Raw genomic sequence first — 20,246 nt, forward strand, 5'->3', positions numbered from 1 at the left:
GATTGACACTCTCCCTATCCGCAGGGAGCAACAATGGATTTATGGACTGAATCCAGTTCGTCCCCTCGATCTATAAAGGGACAGAGGGGGCTCTCTATTAATTTTCTCTTCAGCGGGAGGCTAGGTTTTTTTGTTTCTCATTGGGTCCTCAGCTTGCATATCTCGATCTGGATAGACAGTTTTACTTGCTTGCCGTTGATCTTAAAGCCTGAGCCGGCTGGATGCTGAGCTCTCAGCCTGATTGGTCGATATTTGTGAGCAAGGGATTGGGAGGGTTTAGGGGGCATCCTTCAGAGCTAGGGCACCACTGTTTGTTTTAGAATCTGTATCTCCTGATGCCGGTGCTTTTTTGTGCGCCGAAACACGGACTATGGGTCTTTTGAATTACTGGGACAGTCCCGCGTGGTCTCATGGAGCAGTGTTTCACATGAAAATAGTTGCTGCTTTGTTTTTGCTGTGCATCACTGATTAAGATAAGCATTGTCAACATTTTTTTTTGTATCTTTTGCATACTTGGATAATTTGGTGTGCATTTTACATAAGAAAAAGTGGGGTGGTTTATTTTTTCATTATTATTATATTTAAAATTAGCACAGAGACCTTCCATTAGAGTTATGGACCCAGCAGATGAATGAATTTAAGTGCATTTGGCCGATACTGATTTCTGGCCCATTGTGAGGTGAGAGGCAGTGGATTAAACACCTCTGAATGCTGTCTGATACAGAGTCCACTAGCACCATGGCAACTTTCAAACCGGTGAGCGGGCACACGTGTGCCCGTCATCAGGGACGCGCGTATTTTATAAACTGCACCCTTATTTGCACGCACGTTATAAACTGGCCCGGCCACTTGCCAAATCCTAAGCGGGCGTGGGCAAGTGCCCCTTCCACCCCATAAGTCAGGGGATTTTAAAAAGGGACGCGCAGCAACGCCATTTCCAGTTCTCCCAGTTGGTTCCCAGTTTGCTCAGTTAAGGGATAGGTCTTCCAAACCAATGCCCCCCCCCCCCCGGTTTGATAGCCTTCACTCGCCCCAGACCTTAAAACCCCGCCGATCTGCCCATTTATAAAAAACTTACACCTCCTCCACAGCAGAAGTAAAGTCACGCAGCAGGGGCATCGGCAGAGGCCAGATCACGTTACGGGTTTACGAGCACAGGCAATCTTCGTGCCTCGCCCCTGTTTTACCCGCGTATCCGGGCGTCTTTTTAAATCCGCTCGGCGCCTGCAAGCCCAACATATTCACGCAGCCCCTAATTTAATGTGGGCGTCGGGCTTTTAAGAGTCACGTTGAAGGATTCCTCTTGGTTCGTTCGCTCGCTCACGAGCAAGCAGGCCAAAATTATTAATAAAAACATTTTCACGTGTTTTATGCGACAGTAACTATTTTTGGTTGTTGTGTGTCGTTGGACAAGAGGTGTTTGCCTATTACTTTTCCTTCAATAAGATTTGCCTTAAAATTAGTGTTAAAAAAAAAAAAAAAAGGGAACAGAAACTCAAAATACTGCGCGGTTTCCACCATATAGCGCACAGAGAAGCTGAAGGCTGCCCTCATGATTATTCTTTGTTCACTAATTTTTAGGAAAATGAATTAGTGTGAAAGTCCACATAGCATGTGGTATATGGATATCCCCACACATACTTTTTATGTTCTGTATTGATAATTCAATAAAGAAATGGGTTTTTTTGCATTTTGATAAAATGTACAGTGGTATAGCTTTATATGTTTGTGAAGTCCGTAAATTGTAGCTTGCAAAACCCGATCTTGGCACTACTCCAGTAAGGTTCGCAGGGTAAACTTGGATGGAAAAATCCCTGGCCTATAGTTCCCTGGATAAGCTTTTATCTGTCTATAGTCAGTGGATCACTGATCCTGGAATGGTCCTGCTCACTGGCCTGTGGAAGACCTATCCCTCTTTGGTTTCTGTCCCCGGAGGTTTACCCCAGCGGGTAATGAAGTGGGCTACGAGCCAAGGAAACCAGAATTCAGATCTTGCTTCTCCTCACTGATGCAGGATTTCAGGCCTCGGCAGGTCACTTTAACCCTCCGTTACCTCAGCTACAAATTAACATTGCAATTTACTAAACTGAGCTAACGAAGTCTCACAATCTCTCGAATAAGTCAAAAGCACAAGATTCTGGGTCACCCAAACAATACAGAAAACCACATACATCTGTATAATTAATCAAAAATAATACATATAAAAAAAATCAAGGGAGATAATTGTAAGTACATACAATTAACAAATACATACAAGAAATCCAAATACATACAATATATATATATACTTTTGTGCTCTGTGTTACTGACTCAATAAGGGGAAGTTACTGCTTACCTGATAATTTCCTTTCCTTTAATGAAGGCAGGCCAGATCACACCAGTGGGTTATGCACCTCTAGCAGCAGATGGAGACAGTAAGAAGCCAACGTCATGGATATATAGTCGCACCCCGACAACAGCCCTCCAGTATTCTCTGGGAAAGGCAAACTGTAGACAAACTGATTATACTTGAAAATGATTATTAATAATCAACCACTCATGCTGGATAAGTCACTTACCAGTCCATCAACGAATAGCAGAAACAACACTCTGCATCATTGCACCTAGAAGGGCAAACCCAAGGCAAAAAAACAACAACAACGGAGGACAGGTCAGGGATGGACTCTCATCTCTGTCCAACGTGGGCAAGGAAATAGACTGATCCAACTGAAAGTCCAAAACCACTTTCAGCATAAAAAGAAGGCACAGTCTGAAGCTGTAGCGCACCCGGAGTCACGAGCAAAAAAGGCTCACGGCAAGAAAGAGCCTGCAGTTCGGAAACCTGACGTGCACAACTCATTGCCACTAGAAAAAAAATAGACTTCAAGGTAAGCAGCTGCAAGGAGAGGCCCCGTAGCAGCTGAAAAAAAAAAAAAATCGGACCCACCAAGAAATTCAGGACCAGATTAAGGTCCCACAGAGGCACCAGCAGTCACAAGGGAGGACGAAGATGCTTAACTTCCTTCAAGAACTTGGACACATCAGAATAGGAAGACAAAAGGCACATCGTTAACTTGTCCCTTATAACAAGCGAGAGCTGCCACATGAACCTACAAGGTATTAATGGCCAAACCTTTAAGCAATCCTTGTAAAAATTCCCCAAATTAATGGAATTTCCACTTTGAGAGCCTCACTCACTCCTCACACCAGGCCTAGAAAAATCTCCAAACTCTAATGTAAGCCAGAGACATAGAAATCACAGCTATAGAGAGTAACCACGTTTCAATACAGAGCCCTCTCAAGGGCCAAACCGTAAGACAAAATCAACCTGGTTATTTATGTAAAACAGGTCTTTCCAAAGCAGCAGTCTCTGTAGACCGGAATACTATGGCCTCCGAGGCCAATCTGGAGACACCAAAAGTATGGTGTTGTCCTAACTTGCAATCTTCCAAATGATCCTGCCCATCAGAAGCCAGGACGGGAAGACATACAACATCCTTCCATGCAGCCACACCTGAATGAGAGCACCGAAGCCCAGCGCCTTCGGATCCTTTCTGCGACTGAAGAATCGCAGAACTTTTGCGTTGCCGGAAGTCACCAGCAATTCTAAGTATGGGCATCCCCAGCACTCCACTATGAGCTGAACAGCTTCATCTGCTAACTCCCACTCTCCTGGGTCCAGGCTTTTCCTGCTGAGAAAGTTGTCCCTTACTTTGTCCTTTCTGGCAATGTGGAAGGCAGATGTGTCTAACAGATGCTGCTCTGCCCATGCCTTTAGTGCATCTCTCTCTTCCAACATCTGTTGGTTTTAGGATCTGCCTTAGTCACATTGTCTGACATTATCCTGACTGCCCAAGCCTCCAGATGCTCAGCGAATCGCAAGCACGCCAGCTGTACTGCCTCTGCTTCCAATTGTTTGATGCTCCACTGCCATTCTTTGGCAGTCCAGCAACCTTGCACCAGCAACTCCTGACAGTGAGCCACCCAACCAAGGAGGCTTGCATCTGTCATGAGCACCCACCAATTTGGCATCTAAGTAAACTCCCTTCATGAGATGATCCATATGCAACCACCACTGCAACTAGATGCTCATCACCAATGGTAAGTGAAGCCTCATTGTGTAATCATGCGACTGCCGACTCCACCCGGAAAGCAGCATGCACTGAAGAGGCCGCATATGCACCCTCACCCAGGGAACAACTTCAATACATGGCCACCAAACCCAGGACCTGCAGATAAGACCACATCATCAGGTGAATAGTCTCTCAGCGATTGAACTTGAACAAACATCTGAATGCTACTCGCTGGCAGAAAAACTCTGCCCTGCTTCATAAAGAGAAGAACCCCAAGATACTTCAGCATCTGATATGGCTGCAAGATGTTCTTGGCCAAGTTCACCGCCCAGCCTAAATCCTGCAGTAAGGAGACCAACCTGTGAAAAGTCCGGTGGCTTTCCTCTACACTCGTAGCTCGAATCAACCAGTCATCCAGATTCAGGTCAACTAGGACACTGTCCTTGCGCAAGTTTGCTGCTATCACCATGACCTTGGAGAAGGTCCTGGGCACAGTGGCCAGCCCAAAGGAAGGGCCTGAAACTGGTAAGGACGTCCAAGAACGGCAAACCTCAGGAACCACTGATATCCCCAGTGAATGTGAATAAGCAGATATGCTTCCGTCAGATCCAGAGATGTAAGGTACTCCCTTGATTGCACTGCCATTATTATAAAGCCCACAGTCTCCATTTGGAAATGAGTCACCCTCAAATGATGATTGACTCCTTTGAGATCCAGGATGGGTTGAAAGGATCCTTCCTTCTTGGGTACGACAAAATAGATGGAATGGTGGCCCATATTTTCTTGCAATTTAGTAATGGGAATTATGTCCTTCAAATCCAATAGTCTCCTTAAGGTAGTCTCCACTGCCACCTTCGGAGGGGAGTTGTATGGAGAATTCATAAAGGCATCCAGAGGAACATGAAGGAATTCTAGAGCATATCCATTCCAACTTACTTCCAGGACCCATTGGACTGATGTGATCTGGACCCACCTCTGATAAAAGCAAGACAGATGCCCACCAATCTCCAGCACCATCAGGTGAGTCCACAAACCTTCAATGAGAAGACTGAGAAGCTCCACTCCCAGAGTCGGCATCCTTCTGGGGTGAAAGACCTCATCCCTTCGGTAGGTCTTGGTTCTGAGAGGAAGCCCCCCTGTAAGGACAAAAATCGCCTGTAGTCTCGAATGGCCACCTGCACGAAAAGGACGTGAAGCTGCCTTCTTATCCTCCAGCAAATGAAGGTCCTGGCTCCCCCTCCCCATCTATTTGCCATCTTCTCCAATTTACTGCCAAATAAAAGTGAACCCTTAAAGGGCAACTTAGTGAGACTGAACTTAGAAATAGTGTCTGCCGACCAATTTCATGGCCACAGCTGACATCTAGCCGCTATCATGGAAGCAACTTCTCTGGCGGCAGCGTGAGCAAGGTCACAGCCCGCATCGGCCACGAAGGCGGCTCCCAGTTCCATTACTGCTATGCCACCAGAAACTGTTCCCTCAGACTCCTGAGTGTTGCGCCCGGTCGCAGGCGGCTGCGACCTATGCTGCTCACCTCCTTTCTCTACACAGCTCCAAGTCTGGGCAGAATGGCGGCCATCTTTCATCCTGGGTTACTTAGGCACGTGTGCTTGCCATCCTTTTAACTACGTTATGGCGGGAACCTTGGGGGCATCCCCACCGAATTATGTCACCCGCTCACGATACTTGTAGCTCAGATGGTCAGCTGGGTTTGAGTTAACAAGAAATCTCATCCTGCTAGACCACTACCGGGATAGCCTGCACAAGCAAGCCTGGAAAAGGTATTCACCGGGACTCTCCGTGCTGCGGAGTTCTACTGGATCATCAGCTGATTCCAGACCTCGTCTGCTTTGCTCTACAGGATTTGCTGTGTAATAAAGTTGATCCTCCATTGTTTCTCTGCTGAGACCTTGCCTGTCGGGGTTAAGGGCCCACTGGGCTCCTTCCCTGTGGACAGAGTCTTTGCTCGCCTCGATCCAAGGGCCCACTATTAAGTTCAAGACACACCAAACATAACACCGAGAGAGACGCAGACTAGCTTGAGCCACCAGAGAACAACAAAGGAGCAATCTGCAAGTTCACTGCCATGGCCTCAAAGGCTTGCTTAAGGAAAGCTTCCAGCCTTCTATCCTGAGCATCTTTTAGAGCTGCTCCTCCTCCAACCGGAAAGGGTGGTCACTTAGTAACAGAACTCACCAGGGCATCCATCTTTAGGAAACGCAACTGCTCGCTTGCCTTCGGATCCAAGGGATACAAATCTGCCAAGGCACATCCCGCTTTAAGAGCTTGCCTCTGGCGCACTCCACTCAAGATCAACCAACTCTTGAATAGCATCCAGGAGGGGAAAGAAACATGACGATTTGCATAGCGTGACTAATATGGGGGGGGAGGGGCTTCTTCTGTGCACGCGTAGAGTCACTCCCAGCCAACCCGAGTGTCTTCAGAATCTGCGACAACAGACCCAGAAACTCATCTCTAGAAAGGAAAATGGAGCAGAGTTTTAGGTGGCTCTAAATCTGGGGAAGTTTCCCCATCGTCAAGAGGGGAGAAATCTAAAATCGTCAGTGTCATCTTGGTTCGCATCCTCCCAAGTATCAGCAAGGACCATTGCTTCATCAAAGCGTTTGCCTGCAGTAGCGGACAAGAGGGGACCCTGATTTGGGTGGAAAGGCTGCAGGGCGCTCCTGCAGCCTTTCCACCCAGGAAAAAAAAGAGGATAGGAAAATTGGTTCTTACCTGCTATTTTTCATTCCTGAAATACAGCAGATCATTCCAGACCAGTGGGTTGTATATCCCTATATATCCGTGATATCAGCTTTTACTCTGTCTCCATCTGCTGGTAGAGGTGCATAACCCGCTGGTGGGGATGGACTGCCTGACTGCAGAGGAAAGAAGTGGGGGTTTTTTGCATTTGTATGAAACTTATAGGGCTACAGTTTTATATTTATTTGATTTATATTCCACCTTTCAAACACTTTAAAGCAGTTTTTCAAGTACCGTCTAGGTCAGTGGTTCTCAACCTTTTTCCCATCGTGACACACCTAACTGACCACACTCACATGCTCATTACAATTTATGGTGGAAATAAAAAAATCAAGGTCCAGTATTATTTTTGTTGTTAGGAATGACACAAGGAAAAGATACATATTCTGTCTGAACAGAAATTGCATAAACGGTAAACATCCCACAGCAAAACAGCACCAATTTCCGGCACTTAAACAGTAACCACCTTACCTAAGAAAAGGCAACACTGAAAATATTACACCAGGCCTTAAGACACCAATACATCTCCTATTAGGAAAACAGACCAAGCCAAGGCTGCTATAGAGCCCTACACAGAAACTACCACCAGCAGAAAACCTCACCTGAATCACATGTGCTGACCCTCACCTAACAAAGAATAAAGAGACCAAAACACATAACCAGAAACATGCAGACAAAAACTGAATTGGAAACTGCAACAAGCCAGAGTCTCTATGCAGTGTAACAAAGGGAAAAAAAAGAAACATCACTAGTCCTTATAAAACAAATCAAGAAATATAAAATCAGTAGCAGTAAAACCATATTAACAAAAAGAACAGATTTCAAAACAGCTGATGAGTGGAATATCCAATAATTTAAAGCTCATATCAAATATTTCTAGATGCCAATAAAATATTTCAAAATAGCAGACACAAAGACCCAGTAATGAAAAATAAGGATACAAAAAGTGTTGTGCTCTACATACCTGGGAACGTTTGATATCCAGGTGCCCTGAGATTGTTTTGAATTAGCTGGAGGGGTGGTTTGCTTGGAACTTTCTCCTCTCTCACACTGGCTCACAATCGCTCACATATACACATGCTTTTTCTCTCACTTATATAGGCTCTTAATTACACATATGCTGTCTATCTTTTCAGGCTTACACACACAGGCTCCCAATCACACACACACACATGCTGTCCTCACATACAGGCTCCCAATCACACACATACATGCTGTCCTCACACACAGGCTCCCAATCACATACTCACATGCTCCCTTCACCTAAACCAGCTCTCAATCACACACAGGATCTCAAACACACATGCTTGCTCATTCACGCACTCCCCCCCCCCCCGAACTGGCGGCAGCAACAGCCTCCTCCACTTCTAACCCTAAAGGAAGCAGCAATCTACTTAACTTTCAGCCCTCGGGGAGCAAGGAGGCCCATTGGCCGGGGAGGCTGACGACGTTCTTGGTCCGAGCCGCGCTGCCCATTCCTCAGGCTGCGCCTCTGCTTTTCTTTGGGCCGATGCCGAGCGCACTAGCATGGTCTCTTCTTCCCGCGCACGCACCCACTGATCAGGAAGAAGAGAGCGTGCCAGCGCCGCGGACTCCAGCTCTCCTGCCGCCTTCCGCCCAGGCTTTCAGCGTTTTAAGCCCGGGTGGAGGACCTGTCTTGCGCGGGTAGGGGGAGCAGCTGGGTCAGCAGGGGACTGGGAAGTGTGGGGACACCTGCATGTGCTTGGCGACACACCTGTTGAGAACCACTGGTCTAGGTAATGAGTCACCCAGAGAAAATTCAGCTGAACAGAAAGGGGACATATTCGAAACTCTGGTTTTGTCCAGACAACTCAAAAGTTTAGTCAGAAAAACCCTTCAAAGACTGATTTCTTAGTGTAGAAAGGAAAGGGGGCGAGATGGAAGAGTGAATGTAAAGAAATCTCAGGAAGCAGAAACAGAGAGCAGAGGAGCAACTGCTACATGAGGCAAGGAGAAGCAGGTTGAAGAGGCTGAGGGGGTTGCAGGGAATGGATGCAGTGTTCGGGGTTGTAGGAAGGGAGCAGTCCCAGGCTGCATCCCCTGCCCGTCTCCTACCTGCTGAGCAGAAAGCCCTGCGGCCATTCTCCTGCCCCTTCTCCAGAGCAGGATTTCCAGCCCCGGCTCCCTCCCTGCACGGTCCCTGGGGTGGGGGATGGGATCAGTCCCAGGCTGCATCCCCTGCCCCCCTCCTACCTGCTGAGCAGAAAGCCCTGCAGCCATTCTCCTGCCCCTTCTCCAGAGCAGGATTTCCAGCCCCGGCTCCCTCCCTGCACGGTCCCTGGGGTGGGGGATGGGATCAGTCCCAGGCTGCATCCCCTGCCCCCCTCCTACCTGCTGAGCAGAAAGCCCTGCAGCCATTCTCCTGCCCCTTCTCCAGAGCAGGATTTACAGCCCCGGCTCCCTCCTTGCCCGGTCCCTAGGGGGCTGTGCTGGGGGAAAGCTATCAGCTTCTCTTCTTGATTCCCGGTCTCAATACAGCCCCTCCCACTTTCGGAAGGAAGTGACATCACAAAAAAAAGAGGAAGTGAGAACTACCGCTGAGGATGTAGGCTACTGTAGGTATGGACGCTGGGAAATGTAGTCCTGAATTGTTTTATCTTCCGGATAGGTTGCTGGGAATTTGGGAAGTGTAGTCCCAGGATGAATATTTTTGCTAATGGCTGATAAAAATGAAAAACCAAGCTCAATTCCATTTATAATAAGTACAATGGGTAACTTTGTTGAGAGAGCCTGGAGATTGAATGCAGGCCCTTTCAGAGGAGGGGGGGGGGGGCAGGAGAAAAGGAGGAATGAGGGAGGCTGGGGGAGAGCAGGGAGAGGGAGTAAGGTGAGTGCCCCCTCTGACTGCTGCCCTCTGCCTCCCCCGCCCAGCACTGACAGCAGGAGCTGAGGCTGCACACAAGGCTGCAGGATTCAGGATCAGCTGGGGCTGCACGCTCAGGACTGTTGCTATAGCAACACCTGGGAACTCTCCGGATTGGGCCCGAGACTCCGGGATTCTAAATGGAATTGCTGGGTCTCTGTGCCGACAGCTGTGATCTCCGGGTGCCCTGCTGCCGATTGGCCATTGTCTCCTTCCTTTTCCGTGTCCTGCGACCAATCAGAGGCCTCGTTTCTTCTTCCTGAGACTGCAGACCAATGATGGCAGGCAGGAAGGGAGGAGGCCTCCGATTGGCCTGTAGGAACGGGAAGGAGGGAGGCGGCCAATAGCAGAAGATGCTGTGCCTGCTGCTTTCTGGAAGAAGGAAGGATCTTCCACTCAATCTCAGGAGAAGGAGGTTGCCCTGCTGATCAGTTTAGGGTGGGGAGAGGTAGCCAGTGAGGGGGGAACTTGTGCAATGTGGGTTTGTTTATAGAGGTGAGGGGCATGGGTGTGTGTGTTTGCATCGGGGAGGGGAAAGAACAGGTCTGGGAGAGAGTGCGTGTGTTTCTGTAGGAGGAAGAGAAGTGGCAGTGCGAATGAACATGGGTGTGAGGGAGAGTGGGCCATGTGGATGTGTGGGAAAATGAGAGGAGTAAAGCTAGAAGTGAGCATGGTGTCAGAGAATGAGGAATGAGAACATGTAAGAATGAGCATGTGTGTGTGGGGGGAAGAGGGAGAGGTGAGTGAGCATGTGTGTGAGAGGGGTGTGTGTGTGGGAAAATGAGAGGAATAAAGCTATAAGTGAGTATGGTGTCAGAGAATGAGGAATGAGAACATGTAAGAATGAGCATGTGTGTGTGTGGGGAAGAGGGAGAGAAGTGAGTGAGCATGTGTGTGAGAGGGGTGTGTGTGTGGGAAAATGAGAGGAGTAAAGCTGGAAGTGAGCATGGTGTCAGAGAATGAGGAATGAGAGCATGTAAGAATGAGCATGTGTGTGTGTGGGGAAGAGGGAGAGGTGAGTGAGCATGTGTGTTAGAGGGGTGTGTATGTGTGGGAAAATGAGAGGAGTAAAGCTAGAAGTGAGCATGTGAGTATGGTGTCAGAGAATGAGGAATGAGAGCATGTAAGAATGAGCATGTGTGTGTGTGGGGAAGAGGGAGAGAAGTGAGTGAGCATGTGTGTGAGAGGGGTGTGTATGTGTGGGAAAATGAGAGGAGTAAAGCTAGAAGTGAGCATGTGAGTATGGTGTCAGAGAATGAGGAATGAGAGCATGTAAGAATGAGCATGAGTGTGTGTGGGGAAGAGGGAGAGAAGTGAGTGAGCATGTGTGTGAGAGGGGTGTGTATGTGTGGGAAAATGAGAGGAGTAAAGCTAGAAGTGAGCATGTGAGTATGGTGTCAGAGAATGAGGAATGAGAACATGTAAGAATGAGCATGTGTGTGTGTGGGGAAGAGGGAGAGGTGAGTGAGCATGTGTGTGAGAGGGGTGTGTATGTGTGGGAAAATGAGAGGAGTAAAGCTAGAAGTGAGCATGTGAGTATGGTGTCAGAGAATGAGGAATGAGAGCATGTAAGAATGAGCATGAGTGTGTGTGGGGAAGAGGGAGAGGTGAGTGAGCATGTGTGTGAGAGGGGTGTGTATGTGTGGGAAAATGAGAGGAGTAAAGCTGGAAGTGAGCATGTGAGTATGGTGTCAGAGAATGAGGAATGAGAGCATGTAAGAATGAGCATGTGTGTGTGTGGGGAAGAGGGAGAGGTGAGTGAGCATGTGTGTGAGAGGGGTGTGTATGTGTGGGAAAATGAGAGGAGTAAAGCTAGAAGTGAGCATGTGAGTATGGTGTCAGAGAATGAGGAATGAGAGCATGTAAGAATGAGCATGTGTGTGTGTGGGGAAGAGGGAGAGGTGAGTGAGCATGTGTGTGAGAGGGGTGTGTATGTGTGGGAAAATGAGAGGAGTAAAGCTAGAAGTGAGCATGTGAGTATGGTGTCAGAGAATGAGGAAAGAGAACATGTAAGAATGAGCATGTGTGTGTGTGGGGAAGAGGGAGAGGTGAGTGAGCATGTGTGTGAGAGGGGTGTGTATGTGTGGGAAAATGAGAGGAGTAAAGCTAGAAGTGAGCATGTGAGTATGGTGTCAGAGAATGAGGAATGAGAGCATGTAAGAATGAGCATGAGTGTGTGTGGGGAAGAGGGAGAGAAGTGAGTGAGCATGTGTGTTAGAGTTAGAGGGGTGTGTATGTGTGGGAAAATGAGAGGAGTAAAGCTAGAAGTGAGCATGTGAGTATGGTGTCAGAGAATGAGGAATGAGAGCATGTAAGAATGAGCATGAGTGTGTGTGGGGAAGAGGGAGAGAAGTGAGTGAGCATGTGTGTGAGAGGGGTGTGTATGTGTGGGAAAATGAGAGGAGTAAAGCTAGAAGTGAGCATGTGAGTATGGTGTCAGAGAATGAGGAATGAGAGCATGTAAGAATGAGCATGAGTGTGTGTGGGGAAGAGGGAGAGAAGTGAGTGAGCATGTGTGTGAGAGGGGTGTGTATGTGTGGGAAAATGAGAGGAGTAAAGCTAGAAGTGAGCAAGTGAGTATGGTGTCAGAGAATGAGGAATGAGAGCATGTAAGAATGAGCATGAGTGTGTGTGGGGAAGAGGGAGAGAAGTGAGTGAGCATGTGTGTGAGAGGGGTGTGTATGTGTGGGAAAATGAGAGGAGTAAAGCTAGAAGTGAGCATGTGAGTATGGTGTCAGAGAATGAGGAATGAGAACATGTAAGAATGAGCATGTGTGTGTGTGGGGAAGAGGGAGAGAAGTGAGTAGCATGTGTGTGAGAGGGGTGTGTATGTGTGGGAAAATGAGAGGAGTAAAGCTAGAAGTGAGCATGTGAGTATGGTGTCAGAGAATGAGGAATGAGAGCATGTAAGAATGAGCATGAGTGTGTGTGGGGAAGAGGGAGAGAAGTGAGTGAGCATGTGTGTGAGAGGGGTGTGTATGTGTGGGAAAATGAGAGGAGTAAAGCTAGAAGTGAGCATGTGAGTATGGTGTCAGAGAATGAGGAATGAGAGCATGTAAGAATGAGCATGAGTGTGTGTGGGGAAGAGGGAGAGAAGTGAGTGAGCATGTGTGTTAGAGGGGTGTGTATGTGTGGGAAAATGAGAGGAGTAAAGCTGGAAGTGAGCATGTGAGTATGGTGTCAGAGAATGAGGAATGAGAGCATGTAAGAATGAGCATGTGTGTGTGTGGGGAAGAGGGAGAGAAGTGAGTGAGCATGTGTGTGAGAGGGGTGTGTATGTGTGGGAAAATGAGAGGAGTAAAGCTAGAAGTGAGCATGTGAGTATGGTGTCAGAGAATGAGGAATGAGAGCATGTAAGAATGAGCATGTGTGTGTGTGGGGAAGAGGGAGAGAAGTGAGTGAGCATGTGTGTGAGAGGGGTGTGTATGTGTGGGAAAATGAGAGGAGTAAAGCTAGAAGTGAGCATGTGAGTATGGTGTCAGAGAATGAGGAATGAGAGCATGTAAGAATGAGCATGTGTGTGTGGGGAAGAGGGAGAGAAGTGAGTGAGCATGTGTGTGAGAGGGGTGTGTATGTGTGGGAAAATGAGAGGAGTAAAGCTAGAAGTGAGCATGTGAGTATGGTGTCAGAGAATGAGGAATGAGCGCTTTTCCCATAATATTTGCATATCAGTGCCTCAGACCATAAAAGTCTGGGCCCAGCATTGGTTGTCATCTGAATCCAATTCCCTTCTCTGCTGAGAACAGTGCTGCAGATCTGTCTAAATCATGTAAGCTAATAGGTTAAGGGTAGTAATCCCCAGGCATGAAAATGATGCAAACTAATTGGTTAAGGGTAATAATCCCCATCCATGAAAATCATATAAACTAATAGGTTAAGGATAGTAATCCCTATGTTTGAAAATCATGTAAACAATTGATTAAGGGTAATAATCCCCATCCATGAAAATCATGTAAAATAATAGGTTAGGGGCAGTAACCTCTCTATAATCCCTCCCACCTCAGGATCAACACCCAGCTCCCAGCACTCTCTCTATAACTCCTCCCACCTCAGGATAACACCCTGTTCCCAGCACCCTCTCTATAAACCCTCTCACCTCAGGATCAACACCCAGCTCCCAGCACTCTCTCTATAATCCCTCCCACCTCAGGATCAACACCCAGCTCCCTGCACGCTCTCTATAACCCCTCCCACCTCAGGATCAACACCCAGCTTCCAGCACTTTCTCTATAACTCCTCCCACCTCAGGATCAGCACCCAGCTCCCAGCACTCTCTCTATAACTCCTCCCACCTCAGGATAACACCCTGTTCCCAGCACCCTCTCTATAAACCCTCTCACCTCAGGATCAACACCCAGCTCCCAGCACTCTCTCTATAATCCCTCCCACCTCAGGATCAACACCCAGCTCCCGGCACTCTCTCTATAACCCCTCCCACCTTAGGATCAGCACCCAGCTCCCAGCACTCTCTCTATAACCCCTCCCACCTCAGGATCAGCACCCAGCTCCCTGCACTCTCTCTATAACCCCTCCCACCTCAGGATCAACACCCAGCTCCCAGCACTCTCTCTATAACCCCTCCCACCTCAGGATCAACACCCAGCTCCCAGCACTCTCTCTATAACCCCTCCCACCTCAGGATCAACACCCAGCTCCCTGCACTCTCTCTATAACCCCTCCCACCTCAGGATCAGCACCCAGCTCCCAGCACTCTCTCTATAACCCCTCCCACCTCAGGATCAGCACCCAGCTCCTGGCACTCTCTTCTATCCCTCCCACCTCAGGATCAGCACCCAGCTCCCAGCACTCTCTCTATAACCCCTCCCACCTCAGGATCAACATCCAGCTCCCAGCACTCTCTCTATAACCTCTCCTACCTCAGGATCAACACCCAGCTCCCAGTACTCTCTATTCTACCCCTCTCACCTCAGGATCAACACCCAGCTCCCAGCACTCTCTCTAAAACCCCTCCCACCTCAGGATCAACACCCAGCTCCCTGCACTCTCTCTATAACCCCTCACACCTCAGGATCAACATCCAGCTCCCAGCACTCTCTTCTATCCCTCCCACCTCAGGATCAACACCCAGCGCTCTCTCTCTATAACCCCTCCCACCTCAGGATCAACACCCAGCTCCCAGCACTCTCTTCTACCCCTCTCACCTCAGGATCAGCACCCAGCTCCCAGCACTCTCTTCTATCCCTCCCACCTCAGGATCAACACCCAGCTCCCTTCACTCTCTCCTTAACCTCTCCCACCTCAGGATCAATACCCAGCTCCCAGCAGTCTCTCTTCTATCCCTCCTACCTCAGGATCAATACCCAGCTCCCAGCACTCTCTCTATAACCTCTCCTACCTCAGGATCAACACCCAGCTCCCAGTACTCTCTATTCTACCCCTCTCACCTCAGGATCAGCACCCAGCTCCCAGCACTCTCTCTATAACCCCTCCCACCTCAGGATCAACACCCAGCTCCCAGCACTCTCTATTCTACCCCTCCCACCTCAGGATCAGCACCCAGCTCCCAGCACTCTCTCTATAACCCCTCCCACCTCAGGATCAGCACCCAGCTCCCAGCACTCTCTCCCTTCTTTTCACCCACATCAGGCTCAACACTCACCTCTTAGCACTTTAACTCCCTTCCTCTCCTCCATACAAGCCTCACTCACTTCCCTTTCCCCTCCCCAAGCTCAACACCCATCCCCATATTGATATGTGTGCCTGAGTCTGAGACCAACATGGAGACTGTGACTGACCCAGAATCCTCTGCTGCCTTGGCCTGCTTACAGTTCTGGCCACATGAACCCTAAATGCACTATTGAGCCCGACCTGGAGAAATTACAGGAGACATCTGGACAGCAGCCAGAGCTGTCTAAAACTTGTGATGAAGGGTCAGAGGGTCACAAAAAAAGCAGAAGGGTCAGAATCTCAGCTAGAATCTCAACTATAGTGCACCAGCCTAAACCATGTAGATCTCCCTGAGGGTGAAAAAATGACAGGACAAAGGTCTAATGGAAGATTAATGTGACCACCAGGCAATTAGGCCCCAATTTGGGAAGGGGATCAGGCTAACATAAGTCTAATTTGCCTCTTTTTTACATGAGAAACTGTACATGATACTCCCATAGGTTCATGCAATTCAAGGACTTATTTTCTTCAGATTGATAATTTCATCTATAAAAAGAAGAGGTAGTTAATATACAAACTGAGACAGTGAGTAGTGCTTCTCCTGAGCATTTCGCCAGAGAACTGCTGCGACTCTGTACCTCCCAAGGGTATCTATATTGCTTACTGATATTCAATAAAAAAAAAGCCTGATATTTGTTTCTACAAATTTTGGCATAGTATCCTCATGTCCGTGGAGAAGCGCCTTAAGCATGATGTAGCACTTAACAGTATCACTCTCTCCCTGAACCTCAGCTCAATGCCAATCCCCAGCTGTCTCTATCTCCCACCATTGCCAACACCATGCCACCCCACTTCAGGCTGAAATGCCTCCAGCCCTCTCTCCCCAATCCCCTAATAACCCCCAACACCCCTTTACTTCAGTCTTCTGTTAGGGGTGTGGCCCCTTTACGCCTTCTGGTCTCAATGTCGCCCTTGTCCTGGGCTGGAATAGAGGAGAGGCTGAAGGACTTCTCCCTGATCAGCTTGCTCCAGCGCAGGAGAGGGAACCACCTTTCAGCACCTGCAGCAGGAGAGAGGGTCCCAGGGGTGACTGACGCACCTGCGAACTTTTCAGTTCTGCTCACTCAACTTTCTCTGTTCCCAGGCCACAACAAACGCCACAGGTTTTTAATTCTTTATTCCCTCCTCTTTTCATTTTCTTTAATGCAGGTTACCTGTCTGCACAGACAATACCATGTAACAATTACCAATGAGCAATGACCACTACCCCCGCACAAGGAAAATCAAACCAACATGTTCCTAACCCCTGAAGGCTCTTTGCAAACAATCAATGCAGAATGTAACGAGTGCTGGTGGAAAAAAAGCTTCAGCCTAAGACTGCTTCATCAATGTTAGTTTTCATGTATGCACTTAAACAAAATACAGTCCATGTGGTTGTATCAGACAGTAGGAAGGGTCACCACACTACTTAACTTGCTGCTTGATCGTCAATCCGCTACCATGCACTGTGCTGAAGCTAAGGAGGGGCAGCTTTTTACGCTGGGTGACAAGCAGCCAGCAAGAACATTTCTCTTTCTTTCCTGTCGGCCTTAATAGTAGCATTCACCTTGCTGAGATTTACTCCAGCTGTTCAGCAAGACTTGGTGAAAGAAATTTAAAACTATTCTCTCCCATCAGAACTCTCATTTGGGTTGATTTTGCACATAGCTTGACAGGAATGATCCTCACTAGTAAAGCAGGGTAGGCCGGGACTGAACTCTGCCTCTCAAATTCACTGCTAGTGCCCTTCTGACACATGCATTATTCCAAAGAGGTCATAGGGAGGAACATGCACAGGCAGCGTGTCTAATTGCACCTGAAAATTTTTTTTAACCAAACCAGTGGCACCCAATACAAATAGGATTATTTCTGTATCTTTCTGCTACATTTTCTTGCTCTCTGATAGCATCTCTTGGTACTTAAGGATCTTTGCTTTGTACATACAGTCCACAGAATAATCACTGGGTAGTGACACTTCTATCAACAATGCCGTTCTTCTGTTTTTCTCCTTCACCAAAATAACTCTCATCAGTATGCAGTTTTTCATGTTTTCTGAGGACTGTTTTAGAAGAAAAAGTTTTACCACACTTAGAACATATAAATGGTCTCTCACCTGTGTGTTTTCTCTGGTGTGATATTAGCATATCCTTACGAATAAAGCTTTTTTCACATTCAGAACATGAAAATGGTCTCTCACCAGTGTGTACTTTTTGGTGTTTCCTGAGGTCTGTTTTGTAAGAAAAGCTTTTACCACATTCAGTACATGGAAATGGTCTCTCTCCTGTGTGGATTTTCTGGTGTTGTGAGAGGTGTGCCTTCCTAATGAAACTTTTTCCACATTTAGTACATGAAAATGGTCTCTCTCCTGTGTGGATTCTCTGGTGAGCAATTAGCATATGTTTTCTAATGAAGCTTTTCTCACATTCTGAACAAGAAAATGGTTTCTCATGAGACAATGTGTCCAAATGGATTTCTTTTCCACATACTGTCACTGGAATGAATCTCTTACACGCATGTATATCTTGGTGTCTCATGAACATTCTCTTCTGGGAGAAGCTTTCTCCACACTCAGTACATGAAAATGGTTTGTTGCCTGTGTGGATTTTCTGGTGTTGTGAGAGGTTTGTCTTCCTAAGGAAACATTTTCTACACTTAGTACATGAGAATGGTCTCTCTCCTGTGTGGATTTTTTGATGCAATATTAGTTTAGACTTGTTAATGAAACTTTTCCCACACTCAGTACATGTAAATGGTTTGTCACCTATATGGATTTTCTGGTGTTGTGAAAGATTTGTCTTGCTACTGAAACATTTTCCACATTTAGTACAAGAGAATGGTCTCTCCCCTGTGTGGATTTTCTGGTGCACTATTAATTTAGACTTATTAATGAAGCTTTTCCCACATTCAGAACACGTAAATGGTTTGTTGCCTGTGTGTATATTCTGATGTTGTGAGAGGTATGCCTTCCTAATAAAGCATTTTCCACATTTAGTACATGAGAATGGTCTCTCTCCTGTGTGGATTCTCTTGTGAGATATTAGCAAATACTTAGCAATGAAGCTTTTCCTACACTCAGTACATGTGAATGGTTTGTGATCTGAATGGATTTTTATATGTTGTGACAGGTATGTCTTCTTAAGAAAATGTTTTCCACACTCAGTACATGAGAATGGTCGTTTTCCTGTATGCATTTTCTGGTGAGCTATTAGCAGTCTCTTCCTAATGAAGCTTTTACCACATTCAGAACAAGGAAACGGTTTCTCCCTTGTGTGCATTTCTTGATTTTGTCCTAGGGCATCCTTGTGCATGATACTTTTGCTGCAGTCACTAGATGGAATGTGTCTCTCTCTTGTGTGCATTCTCAGGTGTACTTTTAGTTTGCTTCTCTCTCTGAAACTTTTCCCACCTTCAGTGCATGGAAATGGTGTCTTCACAGTGTGGGATTTCTGGTGTAATATAAAATGTGTTTTCCTACCAAAGTTTTTTCCACAGGTTTCACACACATAGGATTTCTTCTCTTTCCTTTTGCTCAGATGTAAGTCAGAAGTCAGGTGATTACTGCTATTATTTTGGAAGTGTGACTCTGCTCTCAGGTGTGTCTGATACTCAGGGATGTCTGTGAACTCCCTGTCAGTTCTCTCACACTCAGTAACTCCAGCTGGTGAGCCTCCTCCAGGGTCTCTCTGCTTCTTCTCTGACTCCTGCTGACTGTTCCTTGTGTTTCTCCTCTCAGTCCCCTGGGAAACATTAGGACAGGATTTTCCTGATTCCCTCTGGATCAGTCCAAGTTTCATAGGACGTTCTTCTTGATTCTCCTCCTTTTTTATATCCGGTGAGATCTCATCATTTGCTGGTGATAGAAGAAAGCATTAATCCTGCATTAGTGACCATGCAATATTAATTTCTAGGTTTCAGATCTTACAATCACAGCTCTGGAAATGTGACACAGTGATAGAGCTGCACCTCTCTGACCAGCCACTCATGACCATGGAAAGCTACCAGTGATGTGCAGTCTGCACCAAAGTCCCTATGAGATAGGACTGAAGGAGCTAAACATGTACATCCTACAGAAGAGGAGAGATGGGGGGATAAGATAGACATTTAAATACCTAAAATGCTTTAATAATGCACAAGCAGCAAACCTTTTTGAGCGGAAAAGAAGTTGCAGAACTAGGGGGTCAGGATATAAACCTTGAAAGAGGGTGGACTTAGAAATGTAAATGAGATCTGTAATTCCTAAAGCACATTTGATTAGGGATTTGATGGAGAATCCAAAGCTTCTCATCTTAAGTTTCAGGGAAACATGGGAGGGACAAGGGGATGTTATCTTGAAGGCTACCGATTTTTAACAATGGCTGGAGACTTTAAAAAGGCGGGGATGGGAGTTTCTATTGTTTTTTTTTTATCATGGTCTGAATCTAGAACAGGTGGCTGCTTGGCAGTGCAAGCTGGTGAGGTTAAAGGCAGTCGTATTCAGCAGGGCTTAATTTGTAGACAGAAGGGAAGTGGAACTGTGCAGAGGGTGAGATGAGCGGGGTCGGTGGTTGGGTTTGAATTTTCTCTCGCAAAGATAATAACCTGCTCGCTGAGCCCTGGTAGGTGATGGATGGCTGGGGTCGGGGATGCAGGATCAGAGGCTGTCTCCCTCCAACAACTTCCTCCTCTCTGCCCCGATTCTCCCGATCCTCCCCTCCCCCCATCATAAATACCAGTGGTCTTAAAGTCCCTGACTTAACCCCCCCCCCCACCCCCATCCCTGGTGATCCTCGAGCCCCCTTCCTCTCCCTGGAAAATCACCTTCTCCAGCAGGTCTCCTCCCTGCCCTCCCTCAGCCAGTAAAGTACGGGCTCTCCCCTTCGTGGCAGAATCAGCTCTGCGGG

At 47.3% G+C, this 20,246-nt stretch overlaps 1 protein-coding gene across 1 annotated transcript in view; it reads right to left on the bottom strand.

Moving 5' to 3' along the window:
• LOC115086313 (zinc finger protein 850-like) overlaps positions 1–20,246 on the bottom strand; it is a 52,541-nt gene that overhangs the window by 27,326 nt on the left and 4,969 nt on the right. Inside the window, exons 3-4 of the mRNA XM_029592746.1 lie at positions 17,327–19,216; positions 16,277–16,387 (exon numbers count right to left, since the gene is read on the bottom strand). Of these exons, the coding sequence (XP_029448606.1) occupies positions 16,277–16,387; positions 17,327–19,216 (2,001 nt within the window). The remainder of the gene's footprint in view (positions 1–16,276; positions 16,388–17,326; positions 19,217–20,246) is intronic.

Source organism: Rhinatrema bivittatum, chromosome 2 (genome assembly GCF_901001135.1).
Source record: "Rhinatrema bivittatum chromosome 2, aRhiBiv1.1, whole genome shotgun sequence".
NCBI lineage: Eukaryota > Metazoa > Chordata > Amphibia > Gymnophiona > Rhinatrematidae > Rhinatrema > Rhinatrema bivittatum.